The sequence below is a fragment of the Maylandia zebra genome, linkage group LG10 (genome assembly GCF_041146795.1).
Source record: "Maylandia zebra isolate NMK-2024a linkage group LG10, Mzebra_GT3a, whole genome shotgun sequence".
Lineage (NCBI taxonomy): Eukaryota > Metazoa > Chordata > Actinopteri > Cichliformes > Cichlidae > Maylandia > Maylandia zebra.
In genome coordinates this window covers 33865020-33890746 of record NC_135176.1, presented here as the reverse complement: position 1 = coordinate 33890746, position 25727 = coordinate 33865020, and the positions used below count along the sequence as shown (strand labels likewise).

General features: G+C 45.9%; 3 protein-coding genes across 7 annotated transcripts; 2 read left to right on the top strand and 1 right to left on the bottom strand.

Annotated features, from left to right (window-relative positions):
- Positions 1-1474: 1474 nt before the first annotated feature.
- Positions 1475-8114, bottom strand: sra1 (steroid receptor RNA activator 1). 3 transcript variants are annotated; one of them, XM_024803817.2, is made up of 6 exons: positions 7819-8114; positions 6001-6114; positions 4998-5084; positions 4759-4922; positions 2266-2374; positions 1475-2197 (listed from the first exon to the last, which is right to left on the bottom strand). In XM_024803817.2, the coding sequence occupies exons 1-6, from the start codon at positions 7841-7843 to the stop codon at positions 1854-1856; spliced, it is 843 nt and encodes a 280-aa protein (XP_024659585.1). In that variant the 5' UTR covers positions 7844-8114; the 3' UTR covers positions 1475-1853. The 3 variants fall into 3 exon arrangements, with proteins under 3 accessions (XP_024659585.1, XP_024659584.1, XP_076745621.1); XM_024803816.2 differs by having other exon boundaries at positions 7899-8114; XM_076889506.1 differs by lacking the exon at positions 6001-6114 and having other exon boundaries at positions 7899-8114.
- Positions 8115-9983: 1869 nt separating this feature from the next.
- Positions 9984-19088, top strand: apbb3 (amyloid beta (A4) precursor protein-binding, family B, member 3). Of its 2 annotated transcripts, none has more exons than XM_076889505.1 (12): positions 9984-10324; positions 15288-15451; positions 15538-15593; positions 15965-16013; positions 16461-16610; positions 16709-16836; positions 17197-17311; positions 17420-17501; positions 17596-17679; positions 18137-18252; positions 18332-18511; positions 18659-19088. In XM_076889505.1, exons 1-12 carry the CDS (start codon positions 10276-10278, stop codon positions 18917-18919), a joined length of 1434 nt encoding a protein of 477 aa, XP_076745620.1. In that variant the 5' UTR covers positions 9984-10275; the 3' UTR covers positions 18920-19088. The 2 variants fall into 2 exon arrangements, with proteins under 2 accessions (XP_076745620.1, XP_076745618.1); XM_076889503.1 differs by having other exon boundaries at positions 15535-15593.
- A 1603-nt stretch (positions 19089-20691) lies between these two features.
- LOC101486525 (uncharacterized) lies at positions 20692-24728 on the top strand. Of its 2 annotated transcripts, none has more exons than XM_076889502.1 (7): positions 20692-20850; positions 20922-20988; positions 21470-21568; positions 23404-23447; positions 23641-23779; positions 24165-24308; positions 24389-24728. In XM_076889502.1, the coding sequence occupies exons 3-6, from the start codon at positions 21499-21501 to the stop codon at positions 24281-24283; spliced, it is 372 nt and encodes a 123-aa protein (XP_076745617.1). In that variant the 5' UTR covers positions 20692-20850; positions 20922-20988; positions 21470-21498; the 3' UTR covers positions 24284-24308; positions 24389-24728. The 2 variants fall into 2 exon arrangements, with proteins under 2 accessions (XP_076745617.1, XP_076745616.1); XM_076889501.1 differs by having other exon boundaries at positions 20693-20850; positions 20933-20988.
- Positions 24729-25727: the final 999 nt, after the last annotated feature.

The window sequence follows — 25727 nt, the reverse complement described above, 5'->3', positions numbered from 1 at the left end:
CACAGGGGTAATATCAGCATATTAGTGCTGAGGCTTATACATAACGTTGCATTCACATCTGTCTTTCTTTAAATATAGGAATTAATTTACAGGACAATGAAGAACTGGTTTTGGTTTAGAGTTAATTCACGTATCCACATAACACTGCATTCTAAAATAAGTGCGCACATTTCAGTTTACACTGTTATGTATGATTAATCTTTGTTTTCTGAGTTACCTTAGTTGCAGCTGCTCCAGTCCCTTGATTGAGGAGCCAAGACGTGGAAAAGGGGCGGAGCAAGCCTTGATGGAAAACTGCAGATTGGCTCATTCCATAACTCGGGACCATGGGGGGGATCGGAGTTCATGATGTTAGTTTCAGTTGGGTTTTGTGTGTTTTACCCCTTTTTGTGGGCTGATTAGCTGATTATTATTTATGGGCCCAACATTTTGAATCTTTTTGCAGGATTGAACTATGATGTTTTGGGGTTTAATAAAAAATCTCTTGTTTTTGGACTTTCACCTGTGGCTAAGTTTCCTTCGCTGCTCGGTCCATCACAATGTCACACAGATAAAATAAGGCTGTGATCATCACAGCGCTCTGTAACCTGTGCTTAGTTACCATGGTGACTTAGCAGGTAACCTCACACCTCTGGTCAGGCCAGCTTCATCTATCATCGGTCAGGGTCAGAGGTCACAGGGAGTTATCGACTCCATTGGTCAATCCAGGATTTATTAATGTAGCTACAAGTGAGTCGGCAGGAGGGCTGCAGGCAGCATCGGACCAATCAGGAACACGGACAGGATGACATCAGATCAGGATGAAGCAGGCAGCACAGCCGAGAGCTCGTCACAGCCTGGTCCACCTCATCGTGAGACCAGCTCCGCTTTCCACCGCAGCCCTGAGAGCGAGCACGCGTCCGCCCAGGATCGTGTCCTACTATTACAGGTAATACCACATGGAACCACACATATACTTTAAAATCCTGCTGCAGCCAACAGGAACACGGCTGGAGTAAAGTTCCTCTGAACTGACCATCAAACACAAGCGCTCTGGCTGTCTGACCTCTGAGGCTTCAGGGAATTATATCATTTTCCAGAGATCTGATTGGTTAGTTGGAGGTGATCTTTAATGCCATTTTTGGATTACATGTGACAGTAAACACAGTCCTAACAAACCTCAGCTGTCCTGTGGACTCTGAAGATGTTTGACCTTTCCTCTGACAGGGTGGTGACATACCTGGGGCCAGGTGGGACCCGGGTAACGTGGGACCACCAGCGTTTAGAACTGAAGAAGCCTTTCAGAGGACGGGTTAAATATCTTCAAGAACCTACCTCAGGTAGTCTCACCATGACCCAGGTGACCGAGGACCTCCACGGGTGGGTGACTGAGCTCAGTCCTAAACTTAGAAACTAATGACACTTTTATACCCGATGTCGGTGGTTCTGGATCAGGAAACAGTCAGTCATTGAGCATTAAAGAGGCGGACACAAATCGAGGACAGAAACCAGATTTATTCTCACATCAGACAGAAACAGGATCCACCTGATCAGGACCAAACACTCATCCTGAAACCAGGTTTCACTGGGCTGGACTCGAGCCCAGAAAGATGCCAGAGAAACAAAACCATGGCAGGGTGCTACAGTGGGGGGAGGAGCTTCAGCAGCAGAATCAGGGGCGACTTCGTTTACGGTCCAAAGTTCCCAATACAGTCCAGGAAGATTAAGTTCAAAATCCCAAGATACCAAGATTACCAGGCTTAGCCGCTGGGAGTGGCCAAAGTCCAGAGTGTTTTAAGTACATGATGGTGAGAATTAAAGCAGCAAATCCTGGTGAAAGCGCCAGAGTTTGTCAAGAGAGGAGTCCTGGACAGTTAGGACTCCGAGACGGGGTCCTGGACTGGTTCTACGGGGTCTTGGACTGGTTCTACGGGGTTCTGGGCTGGTTCTGCTGAGTCTGGTTCTTCCTCCTTCTGGACTAGTTGTAAAGACTGCTGGAGTTCTCCAGGTTCCTTGACCGGTTCTCGGACAGGTTCTGCGGAGTCCTCGACCGGCCCTCTCACTTTCTGAAGTGGTTCTAGCAGTTCTGGACTCAGATTTCGGGTTTCAGCAATGAGTCGTTTGACACCAACCATCCATTGGCTAACCTCAGTCACATGGTCAACCATAAGAGAGCGATGGATGTCATCAGCCGCGTCCCAGCGACCCTTCTGTAACTCTGAGAGACAAACAGATGAGTGATCACACAGGTGTGCGATCACACAGGTGTGCAGTGAGACACCTTACCTGCAGACAGGGTGTCCATGCGCCTCCTGACAGGCAGGCTCAGTCTACCCGACCTCCAGCTGTCCTCCATCAGGTGAAGGCGCTTTGCCACTTCATTACACACCTGAGCCTGCACACAGGTCAAAGGTCGCTCTGAGTTAAACACATTTTTGTGTTAACAGAAAAGGAAATGACTCGTTGGCCTCTCGGTGGCCCAACCTGGTACTGCAGGTGAGACTGTGACGCTCAGAGGTGATTTGAAACATCTGGTTATTTCTCTGATGAAGATAATGGCTGTGTCCCAACTCAGCGTCTGCAGCCTTAAAGGCCGCATTTTAAGGACGATTACGTCACAGCGACGAAGGCTGTCCCAATTCAAAGGCTGCTCGAAATGCAGCCTCAAACACGTCCTTCATTTCCCTGAATTTCAAGGATGTGGCGGTGTAGACAGAACAATATTTGTCTCTTATATATAAAACATCTGTATATACACTGTCACAGGTACTTGTCTTTGAGTGAAGATTTAAGGTGACAGGACAAATAAATAAATGCAACTTGAATCTTTGACCCAGAGTTCAAGCTCACTGCTGTAATAACTAATAATGATTAATATAATAACTATAATATTGGCCATATTATATTTACATTACCACAGTGAGATGACTTTAGTCTCATGAACAACAGCAGCTAATTGTTAATTACTAGCTAATCTTAAACGACTGTTCAGCACAGGAATCATGTTTGACAGTCGTGTGGTCTCAGCCTCATTAAACCACACAGAGCTCGTGTAGAAACAAACGAACAAAACACGTTCTCCTTCATCTCTGTCAAACAAAGCTGTGTGAAACGTTTCCAGTTAGTATCATGGTTGCTAGGCAACCTGGGCAGCGCGACGGAGGCTAGACCGTCCTGTTTCACAAGCCTCGCACTTCCGGCCTTAGCGGTCTTTGAGTGGGTGGCCCTTGAGGACCGTTAAGGCTGCAGACCCTGAATTGGGACACAGCCAAAGTTTCAGCTCAGGGTCAAAGGTCACTTTGTGCTACAGTAACATTCACTGCAACGTGGTGGCGCCCCCTGCTGATGTAATATATAGAGATTGACAGACCACGTGACTTTCGCGCATTGCATGACGGGTACTCGTGGCAAAACAATCCAAGTACCGCATCAAACGCAAGCATTTGCAGCACCGCAAAACGTTCATTCTCCTGTTCCAAAACCTTCTTGCGTTTTCTTTTCCCCCCAAAAAGGAATGTACAAAACGAAGGAGAACAATGCCGGTCCGTACAAAGACAGACTTGATGAAAAGTCAAAGAAAAGATACGAGGAAAAAAATCAAAGGAGTGAAAGGGTAAGACCCTTACGAGCACACAGAGTGGACAAAAGACGTCAGTGTGCTGCCCAACTTTCACCACGCTCAGATTTATAATTATACGGTTCTTGGAGTGAGTGCATACACTCATGAAGTTTAGTAACTTCAGGTCACTGCAACAAGCCCAGGTACAGTTTACCGACGGATGGGTGCAGGACCTTGAACTGCACCGTGTAGAACGAAAGACCATCGTACATATCATAAGTTTACCAGTCTCACAAATCGTCGTCATAAACACACATTCGTTAACAGTTTATTAATAGGACCTTTGAGCTCAACGGTAATTAATTAGTAGTGGAAATAATTTCTGGTTCATTACAGAAATGTAGCAGTGACAATAATACTGTATGCTGTAATCGTACTGGACAATTAGTGATACAAAACAACTGTTTTATCCTGTGAATAAAAGTATATGTTTTTGTCAATGTACCATAATAACAGAAGCGAAACGCAATATTGTGTCAGGACAATTCACTATTTATGCACAATAAATAAAGGAGCATAGCGCGACAATTTCTGTTCAGCGCCAGACTTGCTTGTAACCTATATCACCAATTATGTTATGAAAATGACGCATTAACTACCAGTGATTCCTGAGATTAGGGACAAAACAGGTTTTAATTTTCTAAAATATATTTTTTGATTTTTCAAAAACATATTTACATATAATTGTTTGAAGACAAAATCATAGTTTTGTTGTATAAACATTGCCTTGGTTTGTCTTTTATCTGCCCGACATGTTTTGTCCCTTCTCTCAAGAATCACTGCTACAACAGCAGACTGAGCTGTGTGTAAATGCTTGGAGCAGATAACCTGTGAGAGTTCTGGGACGTTATATTTGCTCTTTGAATGGCTGCAATCCAGACCATCCGTGGCTCTTTGTTACTTCGGAAACATGGCTCGAACAATTTCTCTTCAACGACGTAATCCGTTAACAACGATCTCTTTACTCGTCGGCTTCCCGTGGCTGTCATGCGACCGGCTACTGCAGTTAATAATACAACGGCTTCTTGCCATTTTGTGTTTCTTTTTATCGCTGTGTGACTGTTTTCATGTGAAAGCCTGCGTGCGCTAGTACCGCTTGCCACGAGTTCCCAGAATCCTTTGCGGTTTTACCCCTGAATGACGTCATATTTTGAACTCACTTTCACAGCGCGTCTGCAGGCAGCGAGCGCTCCGTTCAGCACCGACATCACGCCCTCAACTTCAGGCTCACTCTCTGATTGGCTGATCGCAGCCTCTCTCTTAGTCCTCATTTGCCCCAGATGAGGAGGAGGGGGCGTGGCCACAGCACCAGGTGGGGGTCCAGCTGGGAGAAACCAAACAATAAATGTCTCAGCTGTCAGGTGTAAACTCACCACATCTCATTAGAAACCTTTCTTACCTGGGTTGAGTAGAGGCGGAGCTACAGCACAGGGAGGTGGTGCGAGAGGGTTGGAGGAGGGAGGGGCTGCAGGTGGGGCTCCTGCACCTATAGGTGAAGGTCATTATTAAGTATCTGGTTGTAGTTCTTAGCAGCAGGTGGATCAGCTGACTGTTTGTTTTATTGCTTGAATCAATTTATTATCAACAACAACATAAAATTATGGACAAAATGAAATACTGATTCACTCCATAAAATGTAAAACATAGATTATAAAATACAAAAACCAACTATTTACAATTCTACTATTAACTACTTAACAACACAAAACACTGCAGACCACAACACAACACAATATAAATGAAAATATGCAAAACAAAGCGCAGACGCACGTTCTCCGTCATGCAGGCAGGATTGTTTGGAAGTGCATTCACAGGATTCAGTGAACAAACTTTCTGAATCCTTTAACATCAGCAACTGAAAATAGTTGGAAATCAAGTGCGGTCATGTCTGCAGGTCTTTATCAGCTGAGTCGTGTCTTGCTGGGTCAGACTTCTGCAAACGCTCTCAGAGCTCTGGGTTGGTTCAGGGTTGTGGTGGTGTAGACACACTGGCACCTTCATTAATATCACACTCAGCTGACTGTTTGATCTCCCCCTGCACTGATGGGTGGACAGTTGTCAGGTTGCAGGTTGTTTGTGCAGCTCTGTGCGACAGCGTCTTCTTGCAGACTCACACTCTGCCTTTGTGTTGTCAGTAAAGCTGAAATGGGTCCAGATGTTGCTTCTTTTCTACCTTTCTAATGTCACCATGTTGTCTGTTGTTGCCCCCGGCTCTCTCTCTCCCTCCTGCTCTGTTCCTGTGCTACTGTGAGTGTAACTGCCGCCCCTCCCCCCTCTGCTCACCACAAACACAAGGCTCACGTGCGGCGTGAAGCGAAAAAAAGTGCGAGGAAAAAAAAAAGAAACACGGCTCCCAATAAGAGCCGTTTCATTATCGAGCGACACATCACTACTGTTCGTACCTGAGGCCAGCGCTGGAGGCGGTCTCTTGTTGAGGAGGTTCCTCTGTGGTCCGTGGGCCATCTGAAGGCCATAGGAGAACTGAGGGGGGTCGTTCCAGCCCCGCTCCTGGTTACCTGCTCAAAGAGTTGGGAGTTTTAAACCAGCTCTAAACGTTCCTCAGTAAGAGCTGCACGCAGTCCCGTCTGCTCCACTGCTGCCCGTACAAATGCTTCCTGAAACACCTGAAGGGCCGAGCTCACAGAATTTTGGTAAAATGGCCTGTATTTATATAGCGCTTTACTTGTCCTTAAGGACCCCAAAGCGCTTTACACGTCCACACATCCACACACTCATTCACACACTGGTGATGGCAGCTACATTGTAGCCACAGCCACCCTGGGGCGCACTGACAGAGGCGAGGCTGCCGGACACTGGCGCCACCGGGCCCTCTGACCACCACCAGTAGGCAACGGGTGAAGTGTCTTGCCCAAGGACACAACGACCGAGACTGTCCAAGCCGGGGCTCGAACCGGCAACCTTCCGATTACAAGACGAACTCCCAACTCTTGAGCCACGATCGGCCCCACGATTTTCTACTTAATGGAATTAAAAATGGAGTCTGAACAACAGCAAAGAGCGTTTCTATTTTTGAGAACACTGCTGACGGCAGGGACCTGACAGTCTGCAGAATTCAGATAAAGACGTGGTCCTTCCACCTGGGACGTTTCAGGTAAAGGTGAGATGGTGTGAGGTTCAGGGACAACACAAACTCACATGACTCACATCACGCAGGAGGTGGATTGTGGAGATTCGTTACTGTGACTCAGATGTGACTGATTATTGATCCCCTCACTGGTCACATGATCCATCCTCTAATTTAAAGCACACTGGGATCAATACCCCAGTTTGCCCTGTGACAGATGGCTGAAGCTGTTCATGTGATCAATGACCCTCATCGGTCAGACAGAAACACACCATCTGATGCCTCGTAATCAATAACTGATCAATGAAAGCAGCTCTGGAATCTAAAAACAGCAACACTAACGTTGTCCACGTGTGTGTAAACATAAGGAGGTCAGTCAGGTCGTTTATCGAGCCGTCACTGATCACGTGATTTCCGCTATAACCTGATCAGGACTTTCAGTTTGTGGAAACATCAAATGAAACTCCTGTTTGCACCTGGATGATGATCATCTGGTGCATGACTCGTGAGCCGAACCTAAATACACTCAGGATTAAGAAACACTAACATTTACAGGTGTCAGGTGTGTGTTAGCTGGCTGAAGCTTCCGCGAAATGTAAAACTAACAAGTTTTTGAATGAGGTTCGTCTCGTCTTTCTTTCCACGCGCGGTGTCTCTGATGTTAGATAAACACAGACTCCCTTCGGAGTCAGCTGACCACGTGACTGCAGTCCGGTACTACCTGGCTCTCAGGTGATTCTGTTCCAGCTGAGCAGGCGGACTCATTTACGTGTCCAGCCAGTCCAACCAAACTCCGGTTCATCATTCTGAACACGAAGACTCCACTCATAGAGAAATCAGCTACAAACGGCATGTTTAAATCAGACATAAATTCAAATGTAACCTTACACGTACTCATACAAGTCGCAACAGCCCGTTACCGTTAAATAAAACACTAACCCTCCATTTCTATTTTATGGATTGTTTGCTGGCCGAATGTCGAATAACAACCCAATAACTGGTACCTGACACAGATTATGTTTACACTCTATTTATTTACTGCCTGTAGTCCTAAAAACTTTAAATTCACAGATTTGTGAATGAAGTTCGTCACTGTGTTCTGTTAATAGACGATGAGAGGAGAGCAGATCGTTACCGGGCACGACGCCGTTCGTTAACATTAATGTCCTTCTTCATGGAGGCAGAGCCGCTCTGTGCCGGGAGGAGGAAACTCACCGGGTTTAACGTACATGTCCTCCATGTTGGAGTCCAGAGAGCAGCGGCGGGAAGCTGGGCTAAGCTAACCGGGAGGCTAATCCACCGAGCTAAACAGGGACCGAAGCTTCGGGGCAACTTTGGTCCAAATTAAACTTAAAGTAAACCGACACAGAGTCCTGCTGTGGACGGGACACGCCGGGCCCGGGTCAGACTACACGGGGAACGGTTTCCGGTTTCCGGTCCAGCTTCAAAATAAAAGTTTCTTGAAACGTTTATTTATTTTATATTTTTCTAATATCACTCTGAATAAATATTATAGCATTTACACAGACCAATATTAGAAAGGATATGCATTTTTATATGTATTTTTTCTTGTTCAAGGTGAGATAGATGTGCAAAAGCAGAGAAAACTCTTCTGTCACCACTGAATTATTGGAATAAAATAAATTGCTGCATATAAAATAATAACCTATGATAAAATAATAAAAATATAACATTTAACAATAATATTATACAATAACTGAGTTACTTAAGTGAGTAAATATACATGTTTTCTGATTATGACAAGCAAACAAAGAAACAAGATGACTTTTTAGAGTTAATAATTTATAAATGTTAGTAAAAGCCCAGAAACTAGAAAATAAAATAAACGATTATAGTGTTGCGTTTAAACATGTTCTTACATGTAATGTTAAGGCTTTTACTTTGAAAAGGAAATGGTTATGTATCTTGAAATGTCTCGAGCTTCACGAACTCCCAGCATTACAAACATTTCCGGGACACGTGGCCGCTGTGTCACAGATATGATGACGTAGTGAGACACGCAGTGAGCCTGAAATAAAGAGAGAGCGAGACTGTAAACAAACTAATGAACCTGGATGCAGTCATTAGTTGATCTCTGGAGTATTTTATTGTGAAAGTCAAACTAATAACCGTGTATCGTGCTCCCGTCAGTGAAGTGAAAAGTGAAACTTTGATCCAGGAAATAGAGGTTCAACTCCACAAGACCATTTTTAAACTTTCTCACCTGAAGTTTCTCATCAGTTACAGTCTCTGTACTCGACCCCACCAACCTGTCACATCTGTGTCACACCTCTTAGAGCCACTGATAATTAATCATTTATAATCTTTCATTTCTCAGCAAATGATTTGAAAACAAACAAAATGAATTGCCTGTCACCATATCTAACGGTCAAAGTAATCACACTCCAGTCAGGGGTCCCTCAGGGTTCTGTCCTCGGTCCACTGCTCTTTAGCCTGTACATGCTCCCACTTGGTACAATCATAACGAACCACAACATCTCCTGCTGTTCCGTGCAGATGATCTTATGATGTGACCTCTGTCAGCTGCACTGATGACATTAACTGCTGGATGTCTAAAACCAGGCAGAGATACTTGTTCATATTTATCATCCCTGTCTCTGAAGCAGGCCATGCCATCCTAATACAACCTTGGTCCGCGTAGTCGGCAATAAGTCAGACTGGTTTCCAGTGGGTGTTGCACTCAGCCAGGGCTGCCCTCTGTCATCGATTCTCTTCATAACTTTTATGGACAGAACGTCTAGGCGTAGTGAAGTGTCTGAAGGCTTCACTGGGTGGTCTCAGAGTCTCTTCTTTGTTTTTTTGTAAAAAATGTGGTTCTGTTGGCTTCATGGAGTGCTGGCCTCCAGCTCGCACTGGAACGGTTTGCAGCCGAGTGTGAAACAGTGGGAATGGGAATCAGACCTCCAAATCTGGAGGAGTATTAATCTCTGTCTCTCTTCCACAGCATGTCTTTATCCTGTCTTCCTTCTCTCACCCCAACCAATCACAGCAGATGGCCCCGCCCCTCCATGAGCCTGGTTCTGTCGGGGGTTTCTTCCTGTTAAAAGGGAGTTTTTCCTTCCCACTGTCACCAAAGTGCTGCTCATTGGGGGTCATATGATTGTTGGGTTTTTCTCTGTATGTGTTATTGTAGGGTCTACTGTACAATATGAAGTGCCTCGAGTTGACTGTTTACCAGACATTATGTGAACGCGACCACAGTAGTAACACTGAGTTTTTTACAGTGAAGGGTGAGATAGGAGAGGGAGGGGAGTGATGACATCAGCAGGAGGAGGAGAGTCAGGGAGAGGGAGGACAGGGAGGAGAGGAGGACAAGCAGCATCGTTTATCAGGCAGAGAGGAGGGAGAGAGAGGGAGAAACAAACGCTGGGCAAGCACAAAGGAGGAGAAGAAGAAGACTGATGGTGTCGTCGGAGAGAGCGCCAGCCGGAGGAACGAGAGACACTGAGAAAGACAGACAGAGAGAGAGAGAGGCGAACGGGAGAAGACGTTAACAACCGTCCTCTGGGCCCGTGTGTATGTGTGTGTTGGTGATCAGCTGATTGGAACACACGTATTGGAGGGCGGAGCCATGATGGGCAAGGACTACATGTTGGCCATCATTATAGTCAACTATGATGGTAAGACACACACAATCACACATACATGCAAACAGGGGTCCTGGTGCTGCTGCTGCCTAACCAGGACCTGCTAACGTGTTTGTCCACAAAAATGAAACTGCAGCCTGTTAGCATAATCTCATGACCTCTGACCTTTTAGCTTCACTGCTCTGACACAGACTCATGATTCTGAACTTGTTAGCTTATGTTCGTTGTGTTAGCATGTTGTCATGATTGAACCTTAGAGCTTTAGCTTCAGTCTGTGGCAGTACATCATGTATGTAGCCAGCAGGTGCACCTTTCACACAGTTACTGTCAACGTGGATTATCCAGCTGCAGCAGATCTGTCAGCACAGCCATCACTGTAGTCAACGTTAAGCTGTCAAATGTATAAATATAAACAGAAATATTACTGGAGGCAGAGAGGGGGTACACAGGTTCACAGATATTTAAGAACATTTGTTGTTGTTGTTATTTGGGGTCTGTTAGCATGATACCATGTGTTAGCCCTAGCCTGGCTCTAGAGTTTGTTTGTGCAGGTACGTGGCTACACGGAGCGAAGCATTTGGATATATAACCTAAGTGCTCACTTTAAGTCTTCCAGCTAACCAGCATATGAGTGCTGATTGGAGGAAAAGTAACAGAATAAGCAGAAATAGTCTTCAGTGTTTTTATTGTTTGTTAGCTTCACTGGCTAACTGACTGACCTTCTGGTGTTCGGGGTCCTCATCAGGCCCAAAACATTAGAGAGGGACAGGAAAACACAGAGGGACACAACAAAGTCTACAGAAGGACGGTGGTGTTTGTCCTCCATCACTCGTCTTTTAAAGGGTCATTATGAGCCAAAGCTCCGCTGCAGTCGGTACACAGGACGCTCAGGTCACAGCCTGTGAAGTCAGCTGTTTGTATCCAGGGCTGGACCAGACTCAGAGCTGCCATGTTTCTCATATATATGCAGCGTTGGGAAGGTTACTTTTGAAATGTATTCCACTACAGATTACAGATTACATAATCCAAAAAGTATTTTGTAACATATTCCGTTACGTTACTCAATGAGAGTAACGTATTCTGAATACTTTGGATTACTTATTATATTATCATGCTTTTTTACATTAGGTCAGGCTGCACTTTTTGCAGGGATCTCGTGTAGAAAACTATTCCTCGCGTATATAAAACAGGTCCGCGGCTCCGAACCGTAGTAAAGGGACCTCTGGCTGATACTCGGGTTCATGTCGGCTCGTAGCTGAAAACTAGCTTTACTTTGTTGTCTGGGTCAACTTTGCTAGCAGAGACAGAGAGAGGCGTTGAAAGGCTGCTGCAACGGAGCTCATTGTTTCAGAGGAAAACACGAACACAGCGTACAGTCGAGTCTTAACAGCTTAGTTACAGCTGGGCTCGTCAGGCTCTCTGTTTGGCTGCAGTGGTTATTATTATATTTACATGCTTCCAGCTCCCGTTTCTGCTCGGTGACAGCTCCTACTTTTCCTTTTTCTCCCTCCTCGCTCACAAACACATCACGGGTCCATCCTCCCTGCAGCACGGGCTACGCTGCCCATCAGGCTACATGCTTTAGGGCAGCGGTCTCCAACCTTTTTTGCACCACGGGCCGGTTTATGCCCGACATTATTTTCATGGACCGGCCTTTAAGGTGTCGCGGATAAATACAACAACATGAAACTAGTACCGGTACCGAAAAAAAGAAGATTTATTCATAACACACGTGAAAAGACCGATAAAAACGATAACAAAATAACGCTGAAAACCGATAAAACCCTGAAAACCACATATTTCACACCTGAGCCTCAACTCTCGCGGCCCGGTACCAAACGACTCACGGACCGGTACCGGTCCGAGGCCCGGGGGTTGGGGACCGCTGCTTTAGGGCGATGCCCGTAACACTCTGCCTGTTGCCTTCATATTAAATCATTTTTGTGAATAACTTATTCCTTCTTATCATCATGCGGCCGCGAGATTGAGACACAGACATTAGAGCCTCGTTTTGTTTGGGGCGTGGAAACCAAAAACAGAGAGGGCATAGCCGAACATATGAAACAGGAAGTACCGTGTAATCCATTTATTTCAACAAAGTAACTGTATTCTGAATACCACCTTTTTAAACGGCAACTGTAACAGAATACAGTTACTCATATTTTGTATTTTAAATACGTAACGCGGTACATCATTCATTTCTATTATTCATACCATTTAAAACAGCCGGGTCACACATGTACAAAATAATGTCCCAAATACAGATTAGAAAATGAATAAAAAGCTAAGGCGGATTTTTTCTTGAAAAAACAAACAAAAAGAAAAAAAATAACAAAAATTTGTAACTTTGACCAACAGATGGAGTCTCTCTTATTATTATTATTATTATTATTATTGTAAAGGAAGCTTCCCAAACACGGGATAATCAAAGTATTTCTTATATTCGTATCTCAGTCGTTGGTGCCGTCTCAGTCCTGAACCAGCAGAAGCTCAACGTTCAGCTTCAACATGAACATTTATGAGACAAACCTTTAGTTCATGCTCAGCAGGCGTCTCTCCCTGTTTGGGGAAACAGACAAAAATCAAGCTTTGGATGAGCGTGACTTTAAACTTTCATCTTAATCTGAAACACGTGTGATTATATACCAGGAGTATTAAATCCCCCACATGACTGAATGTAAGCGTCTCAGTGTGTATAAGCTCCCCATCACAGGTAACTGTCGTCTGACACAATCAGTGCTCTGCTGTGGGAACGACTTTCAGGCCGCAGCTCTGCTGGTCAGCAGCATGGCCCCGCCTCCCCGTCTCAGGCTGATCGTATCGTTGTCTTTTAATCAGCCCATTCAGCGTCTGGTGTCTCGGAGCACTTATTAATTATTCACAGCTTCTCCGGTTTCCTCTCTTCCTCTAACGCAGCGTGACCTCCGATCACCGCCGGCCTCTCCTGTTGTAGTTTTTACAGAGATATCAGGAATAAAACAGGAAGATTCAGAGCTCAGAGAGTCAGCAGTGTGAGAGCAGAGCAGGAGGCCTGAAGGACACAAGGTGGTGGACGTGTCCGTGCTCGGGGCACAGCTCATAGAAACATACAGACTTATGTTCAGGCTCAGGATTCTCCAGAACCACCCAGGACCCTGCAGGGAACCAGAGAAGCAGCTCGTTCAGAATCCGCCTGAGAAAACGTTTCAGATCCACGGACGCACATCTGAACATCGCTGACTCAGTGCAGAGAGCAGCCAATCACAGAGCGTTCAGCTGCCTTTAAAAGGACGCTTTCATTAAACGTGAGCTGCTGAATGTGTCTATACAGAAATGCAACCGCTCACTTCATTGAATTTAAAATGATTGTAAGTGCCGTTGCTTTCAAAGTGAACCGATGCAGTTGTGATGTGTCAGCGCTGACTGCGCGTGCATGGACGTGTCCTCTGCAGCAGACAGCAGTGCTGATGTCCCGGGATCGATACCTGATCTGATGATGGGCAGAGCGGTGCTTTAACCCCATACGACCCGAACTCTCTTTGATATTTGGGCTGATTGGGACCTGATGAATGTAAAAACAAAGAATTACCTGATTTTTGTTTTTAAGGAAAAATGAGGATATTTGTTTAAAATTTCGATATTACAGTAGCAGCATAATGTCCTCGTAAGTGGACATCAGGCCCTTGTAGAGCAAAATTGAGTATTTTGGTCTAAATAACCCAAAATGTGATGTGCACATATGTGGACGCAGGTTAAAGCAGCTGTGAGGTGATGGATGTCTGAGCTCAGTGTGTGGACTCAAAGCTGGAGCTGACAGTGAGCAGCATGTTTCAGCTGCACACAAAATGAATGTTTGTCTGAACTCTGAGTTCAGAACATTTGAACATTTTCACATCTGAAAGAAGTTTGACGACACGATTAGAGATGAGTGCAGTAATGGGATTACTTTGGCTAGTGCTTTATTTGAACCCTGACTCGCATTTATGGATGGAGTAACACTCATCATCATCATCATCATCATCATCATCATCACGGGGTGCTAGTTGGTTTAAACAGAAGACTAAAATAATTTAAGAATATTTAAGATTTTGTAAAATCTTCAACGAGTGTTTTCAAACTCAGAGTAAACTTTATTGTCATCTCTGCCATGTACAGTTCGGTATATGGAGACGAGACGACGAGGCTCCAGTTCCATACAGAGCACAAGAACAACATATAGGAAGAGTACGAATAAGAATAAATCTAAAAATATAAAGGGGAGTAAATGTACACTTTGAGGTAAAAGGGTTAATAACAGTCTAAAATTTACAATTGAGATTTAAAGTGACTTTGTTTAGAATGACCAACGTAGCAGCTTCACAGTGTGAAACAAAGTGATCAACATAAGCAGGAGAGCAGCATCCAGCAGTGGTCTGTGGCGTCCAGTAGAGTCACTTTACAGTTTGTGTGTGTGTGTGTGGGGGGGAGGAGCCTGTGGTGAGTTCAGCTGCTGTCCCGCAGTCTGCAGGATCGGCCCCGGTGCTGCAACAGCGTCTGCCGTATGGGAGGGAGGAGAAAAGAGTCGTGTGAGGGGTCACGCACGATGCAGGAGGCCCGACTGATGCAGCGTTTGTGAAAGATGCAGCAGAGGCAGAGATGTTCGATGGTGTCGGCAGCTGCTTTGACGATCCGATGCAGCCGGCTGCGGTCGCCAGCTACAGCCACTGCTGTGACCTGCAGGGGGCGCTGTTAAAAATACTTACTGATATAGACGATACAAAAGGGTTTAAATGCGAAGGCGCACATTCATTGGCTAATCAGTCGATCACAGTTTGTCAGCCAATGAGCGTGCTCCTGTCGATGCTCCAGTCTATCACACGTGTGATAGAGCGACTCATGAACAGAACAGGAACCACACACATCGCCCACTGGTGGCCATCAGATTGAATGCAGGTTTAAGCCCCGCCCATGTTCTCAGAGACAGAAGCTTGCTCCATCTTTTAAACAGTTCACATTTACCTGCTTTGTGTCCCTGCAGACAACATCTGGACAGACCAGAACCTGCTGCTGGACCCAGACCTTCCCTCTGGCTGGAGAACCATCAAAGACTCCACGGGAACGTACTACTGGCACGTTCCCACCGGCGCCACCCAGTGGCAACATCCCCGTCTTACAGGGACACCGCAGCTGCTCGATGCCCAGGTGAGAAGAAGCAGACCTGCTCCAGTAAACCTGCTCAGATTGACCCGGTCACCTCAGGCTTTTCTTCTTCTGTGGTGTCTCAGCAGGAGGAGGCTGGACAGCAGAGCTCCAACAAGGAGACAGAAGGACCACCTGAGGACAGGTAACACATACATGTGCAGTATGGGTGATGTGTTCCCACCATGACAGCTTAAAGGTGTCCAGGTCCAGGACACTCAGCTGTCCTTTAAAGAATGACGACTAAACGTCCTCACAGTGGACACACATCCTCACAGTGGACACACATCCTCACAGTGGACACACATCCTCACTGTAAACACGTCCTCGTACAGCTGAAGTCCCGTCACAGCTGTCCCCACTGGTTACAAACATCCCCACAGGTGTGTCCTGGACCCCGACCCTGGTCCTCACTGTAGTTCTGCAGACTTATGAGGACACACTGATCCTTGTAATCATGAGGACCTGCTGTTTGCACTCTACACCTGTGCAGGTGATACTGTTTTTGTTTCTCAGGTCTTCGTGGCACGAAGATGACCTCACCAACCACGACCCCGACTCCAAGGTGAGACAGCAACATTAATAATACCTGATTCTGTCAAATAAATAAAAACTCTGTCACTTTAACTCTGACTGGGGCCACAGCGCCCCCTGTGGTTATGGTTCATTTACACAGGTAATAAATTAAGGGCACATTCGACTTCCTGTGTGAACATGATGAAAATGATGGAGAGGTTTCTGGAACGACGTGTTGAACACAGAAACGAGAGGTCCTCGTTGGTCCAGGACTTATTCTGGTGCTCTAATCTGCGCTAATCTCACTCTCTCTCTCTCTTTGTTTGTGTCTGTGTCTCTCGACCTCGTTTTATTGCGCATTAATCTGATTTAATCTCTCTGCCTCTGTGTCCTGGTTTCTGTTTGTCACCCATCAACCTACCGTCTGTCTCCCCCTCCACCTGTCTCCCCCTCCACCTGTCTCCCCCTCCACCTGTCTCCCCCTCCACCTGTCCAGTGTTTTGCCGTGCGCTCCCTCGGCTGGCTGCAGGTGGAGGAGGAGGACCTTTCTCCTGGTCGCAGCAGCCTCGCTGTTAGTAACGTCATCCAGCAGCTGTCTCACTGCAGCAGCCCCGAGCAGAGAGACCGGCTGGGTGCCTGGGGGGAGGTGAGACACCTGCTGCCCTCCTGTGGCAGGATGCAGGAAGTGCACGTGTGTCCTGTGGAACCTGTTTATCACCTGTCCATCCACCTGTCTGTCTGCAGGGCCGCGAGATGATGCTAGTTCTGAAAAAAGACACCCTGACCCTGTTGGACCCATTAGACCACACCCCCCTGCACTGTCAGCCAATCATCAATATCCGTGTTTGGGGGGTGGGCTGCAACAATGGCAGGTGAGCCAATCAGAGAGCGTATTTCCCCGCTTCCTGTGTTTGTGCTTCGCTGACCTGAACTCCTGGTTTGTGCTCCTGCATGCTTCGGTTTGTTTACACTAACTCTCTGTGTTTCTTTGCCACGCCCCCTCACACCTGGGCAGGGACAGGTAAACCACTACCCTTACACTCACAGCCTCCTCCACATGTCAGGGTCATTAACTGAGTTCAGCTGCTGATCACCACCTGATCGGTCCGCTGTGTGTGTGTGTGTGTGTGTGTGTGTGTGTGTGTGCGCGCGTGTGCGTGTGCGTGTGCGCGTGCGTGTGCGTGTGTGTGTGCGTGTGCGTGCGTGTGTGCGTGTGTGTGTGGTGCATTCAGGGACTTTGCCTTCGTGGCGGGGGATAAGGACAGCTGTGTGCTGAAGTGTCACGTGTTTCGCTGCGACGCTCCAGCCAAAGCCATCGCCACGGCGCTGCATGAGATGTGCTCAAAGGTCAGTGGAGGTCACCCACATCTCAGGGTCACCTGCAGCTGTGGGTCAGCTGGTTTACCTGAGAGGTCAGAGGTCAGCGTTTTTTACTCCGCTACACTCTGTGTTTAGATGATGTCTGAGAAGGCTCTGATGAGGCCGTCCCGCTCCCTGACCATGGAGAGCATCTCACCTGAGGACCTGCCGAGACAAGGTGAGTCACCTGCCGTGCGTCCTTAGTGTAGACGCTGCGCTCTGATTGGTCCTGCACTAATTTTGGCTGATTACTGATCTTGCTGTCGTTTCAGTGGAGTTTCTGGAGGCAGTGCGGCAGCAGGTGCAGAAGTTTGAGGTCCAGTACATCGGCAACCTGCCGGTGTCGCGAGCCATGGGTAGGACATAAACACACCTGTCACACCTGGGCTGAGCTCAACCATTAATATGCATTCACTGGAAACACTGGTGCTTTGGACCATGATATACACTCATGTACAGCACGCACATACAGGTGATCATCAGACAACCATGATGCAGACTTTCAGCTTTAATTCAAGCGACTTAACAAAATACTGCTCTAATTATTTAGGATCTTTTTTATACACGGCTCCCAAACATGAGACCAGGTGAGTCCTGGTCATGAAACCTGGAGATGCACGGCTCAGCTGAGCGACCTGAAACTGGCCTGAAGCGCCACAGGGAACATCTGACGTGGACGATTGCAGATGTTGAGGTCTCCGATCAGGAGGGCCTCGGTGGAAATAAAGCCCTCTGTGAATGTTTAGTGTAACCAGTAGGAGTGTTTTAATATTGTGTGATTAAAAGGTTAAAGGTCGCTGATGTGTGTCGCAGGTATGGAGGTGTTGAACCGAGCGATAGAAAGCATCATGAACTCCACAGACCGAGACGACTGGGAGCCGACCGTGATCCACGTCACCGATAACGTCCTGTCTCTGTGGAAAGGAGAGGTACAGTCCTCGATGCACATAGACTTCAGGTCAAAGGTCATCATGGCTGTGTTTAACCCTCCTCCTGTCGTGCTGACAGGACGGCGACGAGCCATTCTGGGAGTGTCAGGTACGCTTCCTCACCTTCCTGGGCGTCGGTCACGACAGCCACACCTTCGCAGTGATCGTGGACGGCGGCACGCAGCAGTTTGAATGTCACGTGTTCTGGTGTGAACCGGACGCTGGGATCATCTCCGAGGCCGTCCAGGCTGCGTGCATGGTGAGCGATGCCACGGACATCACACTGATCACCTGACGTACACTCAGAGTTTTGGTTTGAGGACTTTGTTGATATATTGCATAAATATTGATCTTAAGAATAAATCATTCCTCTGGCGCCCTCTGTTGGCTGCTGTTGCTCCTTCAGGTCCAGTATCAGAAGTGTCTGGTGGCTCAGACTCCTCCCCCAAGGACCAAATCATGGCGTGCAAACCCGTCAAAGGTGAAACGGGCCAACTCCATGGATGGCGCCGCCTTCCCTCCCCTCACATCCCGTCACCATGGCGGCAGCAGCTCCAGCATGATGGCGCAGAGGATGGCGAAGGGTAGCGGCAGCAGCAGCAGTGTGAGGAAGGGCATGATGGCGTTTTTTGAAACTTTCCGCAACAAACAGGCCGCCACGTCCTAATGATGAAGGCGGGACCACCAGAGCCCCCAGGGGTTAGGGTAGCTGATTCTCCAGATATGTTACCCCTGACCACACTGGGCCTCCAGACCGGCCTCTGATTGGCTGAACTCTGTGCACATAGGGCTCTGGTGGTCCGCCTGGCTGAGTGACATCACCAGCAACTCCAGAACACGATGCTTGGACCACAAACACACCTGAATCAGTCGCTGTGATTGATCAGCAGGATGAGTGAAGGACGAAATCGATCAAAACCTCCACCAACACGTCCGAAAGTTTAAAGGCTAGCAGGTTCATCGCTGAAAACATCCATCCACACCATAAACAAGGCTGAGCCCTGACCTTTGACCCCTTCAGCTCCATCTGTGCACATAGAACCGAGGTTATGAGTCGTAACTGAAGTTCATTTTCTTGTTCCCTGTCGTCACAGCTCCTCCCCTCGAGGGGCGGAGTCACATCTGCTCCTCCTAACTGTGAGGCGTTTGATTTGAGAGGTAACATCATCAGTCTCTGTGTGTGACTGATGATGTTAGAGTTACTCACAGTTACTCACAGAGTTCAGGTGAGGCCGTGGCAGTCACTGTGTGTGACTGCCACGGCCTCACCTGAACTCTGTGCGGCTCTCCAGGGTCTGTCACCACCACAAGCACAAACGAGCACAAACGAGGGAGGAGCAGAGGAGGTGGCGATCGGCTCAAAGGGTAACAGTGAAAATCCGCCCACGTTAGTAAAAAGGACCGCTTCACATCCAAGGTGGAGGAAGACTTCCTGTAAACAGAGGACACGTAGCAAAAACTGTAGAGACGCGTCTGTTTGTTCTGCTTTGAGCTTCATTATCGTGTTTTAAAGCTGCACTGACTAACTCGGCCACCAGAGGGCGATGAACACGCGCTGGAGAAACAGACTGAAGATAAACTGGCCTGTTTCCTGTGCTGAAAGCAGCAGTTTGCATGCAGGCATGAACTGAAACAAATGCCACGCCCACAGTGACATCTGACTCTCCTTCTGCTTCCTGATTGGCTGACGTACCCTTAAATAGAAGCTGTGCTGTATTTACTGTTATTAGGTAAGATTGAGTTTCTGAGCATCTGACAGGCTGTCGTTGTTTCCTCGCAGTAAAAGTGATCAATGATGTCATGTATAAATGAACCAATAATAAACTGATAAAAACATTTTTTTCTGGTATGAAACTCGAGCAACAGCTGTTTAAAGAAATAATTTATATGTAAAAAAAATTGTATTTATTTTTTACACATTAAATTAAATAAAAATGTAAAAAACATTTATAATGAATATAAATATTTTAAAAGTAAGCACAAAAATCATACAAGTAATAAAAATGTTAATAAAATAATAAATCTTATTAATACAAATGTAAAACATTATTATCTATGAAACAATAACACATATAATGGGAAAGAAAAATCGATATTATTATTGTTTGTGTAAAACAAAGACAACAAATAACAAAATAATAAAACAGAAACAGTTAAAAACGATTTTAAAAAGTGAAAAATAAAATATTAAAAATGTAAAAAAGACAGAAAAACAGAACCAAAAATGAAAAATATTGAAAAATTAAAATACGTTCAAAGATGATAAATTATCAACAAAAAAATAAAGAGATGAGGCTGAATGTTATTGATCAGTGATCAGTTTGTATGAGCAGATATCTCTGAAGCTGTTTCCAGGGTGACTCCTGAAAGCTGCAGACTTTATTTGGCTTCCTGTGAACTAGTCTGAGCCCAAACGCTGTAAGAAAAACAAACAGGAAGCCACCATCAGTGGAGCAGGAGGAGGAGCAGGAGGAGGAGACCTCTGACCTCACCTCCTCTGCCTCTGGCAGCTGTCTGCCCTCCTCAGCCCGTCAGTCGTCTGTCAGCTCACCGGAGAGAAAATCAATGATTTAGCAGAAGTTTGTCTTCAGCTGGAAGGTGAGTTCAGATTCTGTCACACCAGACTCCATTTAAAAACCACACGTTTAAAGGCTCTGTGATGACTGCAGGTTTCTTACAGGCGGGCAGCAGACTGAGGTCAAAGTTTCCTGGATTCTGACGTTTTTTTGCAGTGAGGTGGGTTAAACAGAGACGAACTGAAGAGACGACACTTTGAAACTGTAAAATTCCAGAAGTGTAAAATGAATTAGTTTGGAATTCTTAGGATTGCTTGTAAAACCTTAAATTGCAGGATTCGTGAATGGAGTCTGGTTATTTGGTTAAAATGAACTTTCTGTTGTCTGGTAATAAAGTAATGACGACTAAACTGAAGCTCTGAAGTAATTATGGGAAACCTTGAGTCCCCGTTCAAACATCTGAAAGCTTCTTTGTGTCTCAGCTGGAAGTTTTGTGCTGTGCAGACGGTAATAAGGCTCAGCTGACACCAACAATCCTGAGCGTGAATAAAAACAGTGTTGACAGAGAGGTGGAGGTCTGTGGCAGCAGATTGGATTATGGAGCTGTGAGGCAGCGTTCACTGACCTGACTCTGACTCAGGAGACGCGTCAGCATCCACGCTCAGACAGCCGCTCAGTGTCTCTGCTCTCCTCTTCTACAGCGACGCCATCAGCCGACCGTCCCTCCAGGATGAGCGCCGAGCCTCCGCCGTACCGTCCTCACTTCCCTGAGGGCCCCTCGGCCCCCGTCTTCTCTCCAGGTCTGTCTTCTTTTATCTTTGACATCACTTCCTGTGTGCAACAGCGCTGCACAAGTTTTACTCTGAAAGACACAAAACTGGCTTCATGTTCAGCCACAGAGGTCAAAGGTTGGCATGTGCCATCACCAGTGATGGGCAGTAACGCGTTGTAATGAGATTACTTTTTTCAAGTAACGAGTAAAGTAAGGGATTACCATTGGAATAAAGCTAATTAGATTACCGTTACTTTCCCGTAGGAACCCTGCGTTGCTAAAACCGTGATTTTATTGCGAGAATGTCTCATGACAGTGACGTAAGCGAGCGCGACGTTCGTGACAACAGCTGTGTGCAGATCAACAGTGGTAATATATCGAGTGCAGAGAGAGTATGAGCGTGCAGCGTTTAAAGCGTGGATGTAATCACATTACTTTGAGTTTGATTCCATAAAAAGTGACAAAAACATTAGTGTCCGCTGTGCGTGGGAAGAAAACTTCTTTTTACAGCGAAAAAACCCCTAAACTTCCAACAAGCACTGAGTGCCGGATCCGCCCACTGACATGACGGCTGTGGCACCTCCACCCGCCCCACTCCTGCTAAACAGGTGACAACAGAGCGACAGGACTCAGAGCTGCTGAGGCTTTGATTTTACTTCTTTCTGCTGTTTTACTTGCATCTATTTGAAAGAGTGTAAATAAGACTGTTGTATACAGTGTTGGTCAAGTTACTTGAAAAAAGTAATCAGTAACTAATTACTGATTACTTCCCTCCAAAAAGTAATCCCGTTACTTTACTGATTACTTATTTTCAAAAGTAATTAATTACTTAGTTACTTTTTAAAAACACAATTTAGATCTTTCAGCCCAGTTCTGCTTTTTCTGCATCATCATCATACAAAATGTAATCAAATGGAAAAGTCTCTTTTTAAAACTTTATTAGTTTTAACCTTTTAACTTGTTATCTTGTTTATCATGACTCTGGTTTTACTGGCCGATCAACACAGTTTATAAACTGGTATATGTCACCTTGTTGCTTTGTCTGTAAGTGGTCATGTGATTGACCACGACTCCTTTATTCTTCCTCAGTCAAACAGCAGCACTCGTGCGATTGTTTTGCCCCCTGAGCTCCAGCTGTTGTGCCAGAAAGTGATGGTTACCGTCCGCAGGAGCGCAGCTGCTTAAAGCTGCAGCGTCCTGATTCTTACAGCTACTTCCTGCAGCTGATATAAGCTGCAGTGAGCTGAACACAGCTTCAGCCGTCTGTTGAAAAACAGTAACAGACCGCATTTCCTTGTTAGTAACGGTAACGGTGTTGTAACGATAGGAATAGTAATTAGTTAGATTACTCGTTACTGAAAAAGTAACGCCGTTAGTAACGCCGTTGGTAACTCTGTTATTCCCATCACTGGTTATTAATTACTAATTACTTTTTTCAAGTAACTTGACCAACACGGACCATCACTGCCACAGCAACAGCCTTTATTAAAGTCATTAGTTAAAGTTTAGTTATGTGATGAGCTTCTTCTGCCTTTACTCACACGGGTGGAGCAGGGTGGAGGAGGAAGGAGGGTGGAGCAGGTGGGAGGAGGAAGGAGGGTGGAGCAGGGAGGAGGAGGAAGGAGGGTGGAGCAGGGAGGAGGAGGAAGAGGAGGAAGGAGGGTAGAGCAGGGAGGATGCAGGCACACAGGCGGCTGAGGTGCGTTCACAGGCGGCTGAGGTGCGTTCACAGGCGGCTGAGGTGCGTTCACAGGCGGCTGGGACAGAAGAATTCAGTTCAGGAAACCTGCAGAATCTGAGCCAATCAGCTGTTTTCATTTCTCAGACTGAGCTTTAAGTTTTGATCCTGTTGTTTCTTTACAGCTCTTGCCTGTCAGCCTGGCTTCTTCCCCAGCTCTCCGTACCAGGTACCCAGCATGCACTGCTGCAGCATCCTGAGGATCATCAGAGATTATGAAGCTTCTGGTTTTATATTTCAGCCTCTTTTCAGTTTTAGGATTTAAAAATTCTTTGACTGCATGAAAATAAATTTTTCTTCAAATTAACGAACTGTCACATGACCATCAGTGTTACTATGGTAACCACGTGTTTCCTCTGCAGACCTTCCCTCAGTCCTATTACCATGAACATCCAGGTTACATGGCTCCGATGACCCCACAGAGCACCTTTGGGACCCAGTCGGCCTACCAGGGCAGGCTCGACGGGCCCCCAGGGGCCTCGTACCCACCAAAACACGCAGGCAGGTCAAAGGTCACGACACAGAGAGCTCAGGCAGGGTCAGCATAGTGTGTCATAGTGGGGAAAAATCTTCCTCCTCCATCCTCAGCCTCCACCCTCCCTCCTCTGCACATGCTCAGACGACCTCAGCAGCTGCGAGTCTGAGTCGTCATGAACACATAACCACATAAAAGAAAATACATATAAAACAAGAAAAACAAGGTTTTCTGATTGGCTGTCCCTCACAAACAGGAGGCGGGGCTTCTCTGATGGCCATACAAGGATTTCTCCTCTCTATGACATCATACGGATCCCAAAATAGAAAAAACTGTAGAGCCGTCATAACTGGTTGTTATACTGGGTATGCATCCTGCAGGCTTTAGTCATGTGACTTCCTGTCCTTCCAGTTTACGTGGTGGATCAGCAGCAGGATCAGGGCGGCGGCAGGAAGTCGTGTCTGGCGGCGTGCTCGACTCTCCTGTGCTGCTGCTGCCTCTGGGACCTGCTGACTCGGCACCTCTGCTGACCTCTGACCTCCTGTCACACAGCAGGTATGAAATCAAACAGTTCAAGTTTGATTTTCTCATCAACACCAAACTGTTTTTATGTTCTCATGTTTCTCCTGCGACAGGCTGTGGACCTGTACAGGTGTACACGCCTCTCCACCTGCGTAACTGGGATAGGCTCCGCCCCCTGTGACCCTAATAAAGATAAGAGGATGGATGGAAGTTTGTTCAGTATTCGATGAACTCTTTCTCTTGACTTCTGAAATGATTAAAATACAAATGTTTTTGTTTTTTATTTTAATTCTTCAGCAATAATCAAAATATTTGCTGTTTGTTTGTTTTAAGATGTTAATGTACAAATTGACTGAACTCCAGAAACTCAGTTTGATGTTTGCGTCAGTAGAACTGCTCCAGCTTTATGACACACTTCATCTTCTCTCTGTTAAATAAACTTTTTCAGACACATTAATGCGTCTTTGTTTGTCTCTGCAGGGTTTTTATTTCACGTGTTTAACAGAAGCCACTCAGCTTAACCTTCCTGCCTTCTTGGGACCTTTTTGTGCCACTGCTATGTGTTAAATGGCTGCCATTTCCACTGTGTTCAGTGGAATATAACCAAACTTGCCACAGGATAGTTTTTACCTGTCAATGTTAATATTCCAGTGTGAATTCCTTAAATCAGCCTAAAATGGCTGAGCAGCAGAAATCCCCACATCCATCACCCTGGGGACCATTTTCTGCCCATTGACTTCCATTATAAACGCTATTTTTCAACCCCAAATTATCATCATATGATTTTATTTTTTCTTCTTTTCTTGGATGTCAATGAAGACTCAGGGCCTTGAAGTTTTAATTTTTAAATTGCAAAAAAAATGCAAAAAAAATAATGGCAGGTCAAAATGTATGTTGGTGCCAATCTTTGGTCCATCTAAAGGCCTACTTATAATGACAATCACATATTACTTCAACTGGTTTTTTGTGGAAATATTTAGTTTCGTTTTTTGGTTTTTGGGGCTTATAACACAGGGCGCTCATGTAATAACACTGGGATTTGAAGGGTTAAAACAACGAAAATATAATTAAAACTTTACATGAATATTTCAGGGAGAAGTAGTTTTACAAGGTTGGCTAATTTAAAGTGGAATAAAATATGGATATATGGTCTTTTTATGGCGTGGCTGAGAATGGTCCCTAGGGTGATGGGTGTGAGTTTTTTAAAGGATGGCAGGAGGGTTAAATAACTGATAAGGTTTGAACTTTGATTCAAGGACCACAAACACGAGGTAAAAACTCTTTATTTTATACATGAAGTATGTGATGGTGTTTACAGGACTGCCCTCCTCTGATTGGTTTAGCCTGCTGTCAATCTTCTGCCTGCCGCAGACAGATCCAAAGTTTTACTGCTGTGATGCTCACGTTTGAGACTTAAAGCTGATAGGAAATAATAAAAGCCGAGTGATGAAT

Coding starts and splice junctions, on each gene's coding strand:
- sra1 (XM_024803817.2), bottom strand. CDS start 7,843: ATGTTAACGAACGGCGTCGTGCCCG. Junction 6,115..7,818: donor AACGAACGGCGTCGTGCCCG/GTAACGATCTGC, acceptor CTCTTTGAGCAG/GTAACCAGGAGCGGGGCTGG. Junction 4,923..4,997: donor TCCGCCTCTACTCAACCCAG/GTAAGAAAGGTT, acceptor GGTTTCTCCCAG/CTGGACCCCCACCTGGTGCT.
- apbb3 (XM_076889503.1), top strand. CDS start 10,276: ATGATGGGCAAGGACTACATGTTGGCCATCATTATAGTCAACTATGAT. Junction 16,837..17,196: donor GTGGGCTGCAACAATGGCAG/GTGAGCCAATCA, acceptor TGGTGCATTCAG/GGACTTTGCCTTCGTGGCGG. Junction 17,312..17,419: donor TGCATGAGATGTGCTCAAAG/GTCAGTGGAGGT, acceptor CTCTGTGTTTAG/ATGATGTCTGAGAAGGCTCT.
- LOC101486525 (XM_076889502.1), top strand. CDS start 21,499: ATGAGCGCCGAGCCTCCGCCGTACCGTCCTCACTTCCCTGAGGGCCCC. Junction 23,448..23,640: donor TCCCCAGCTCTCCGTACCAG/GTACCCAGCATG, acceptor TTTCCTCTGCAG/ACCTTCCCTCAGTCCTATTA. Junction 23,780..24,164: donor GTACCCACCAAAACACGCAG/GCAGGTCAAAGG, acceptor CTGTCCTTCCAG/TTTACGTGGTGGATCAGCAG.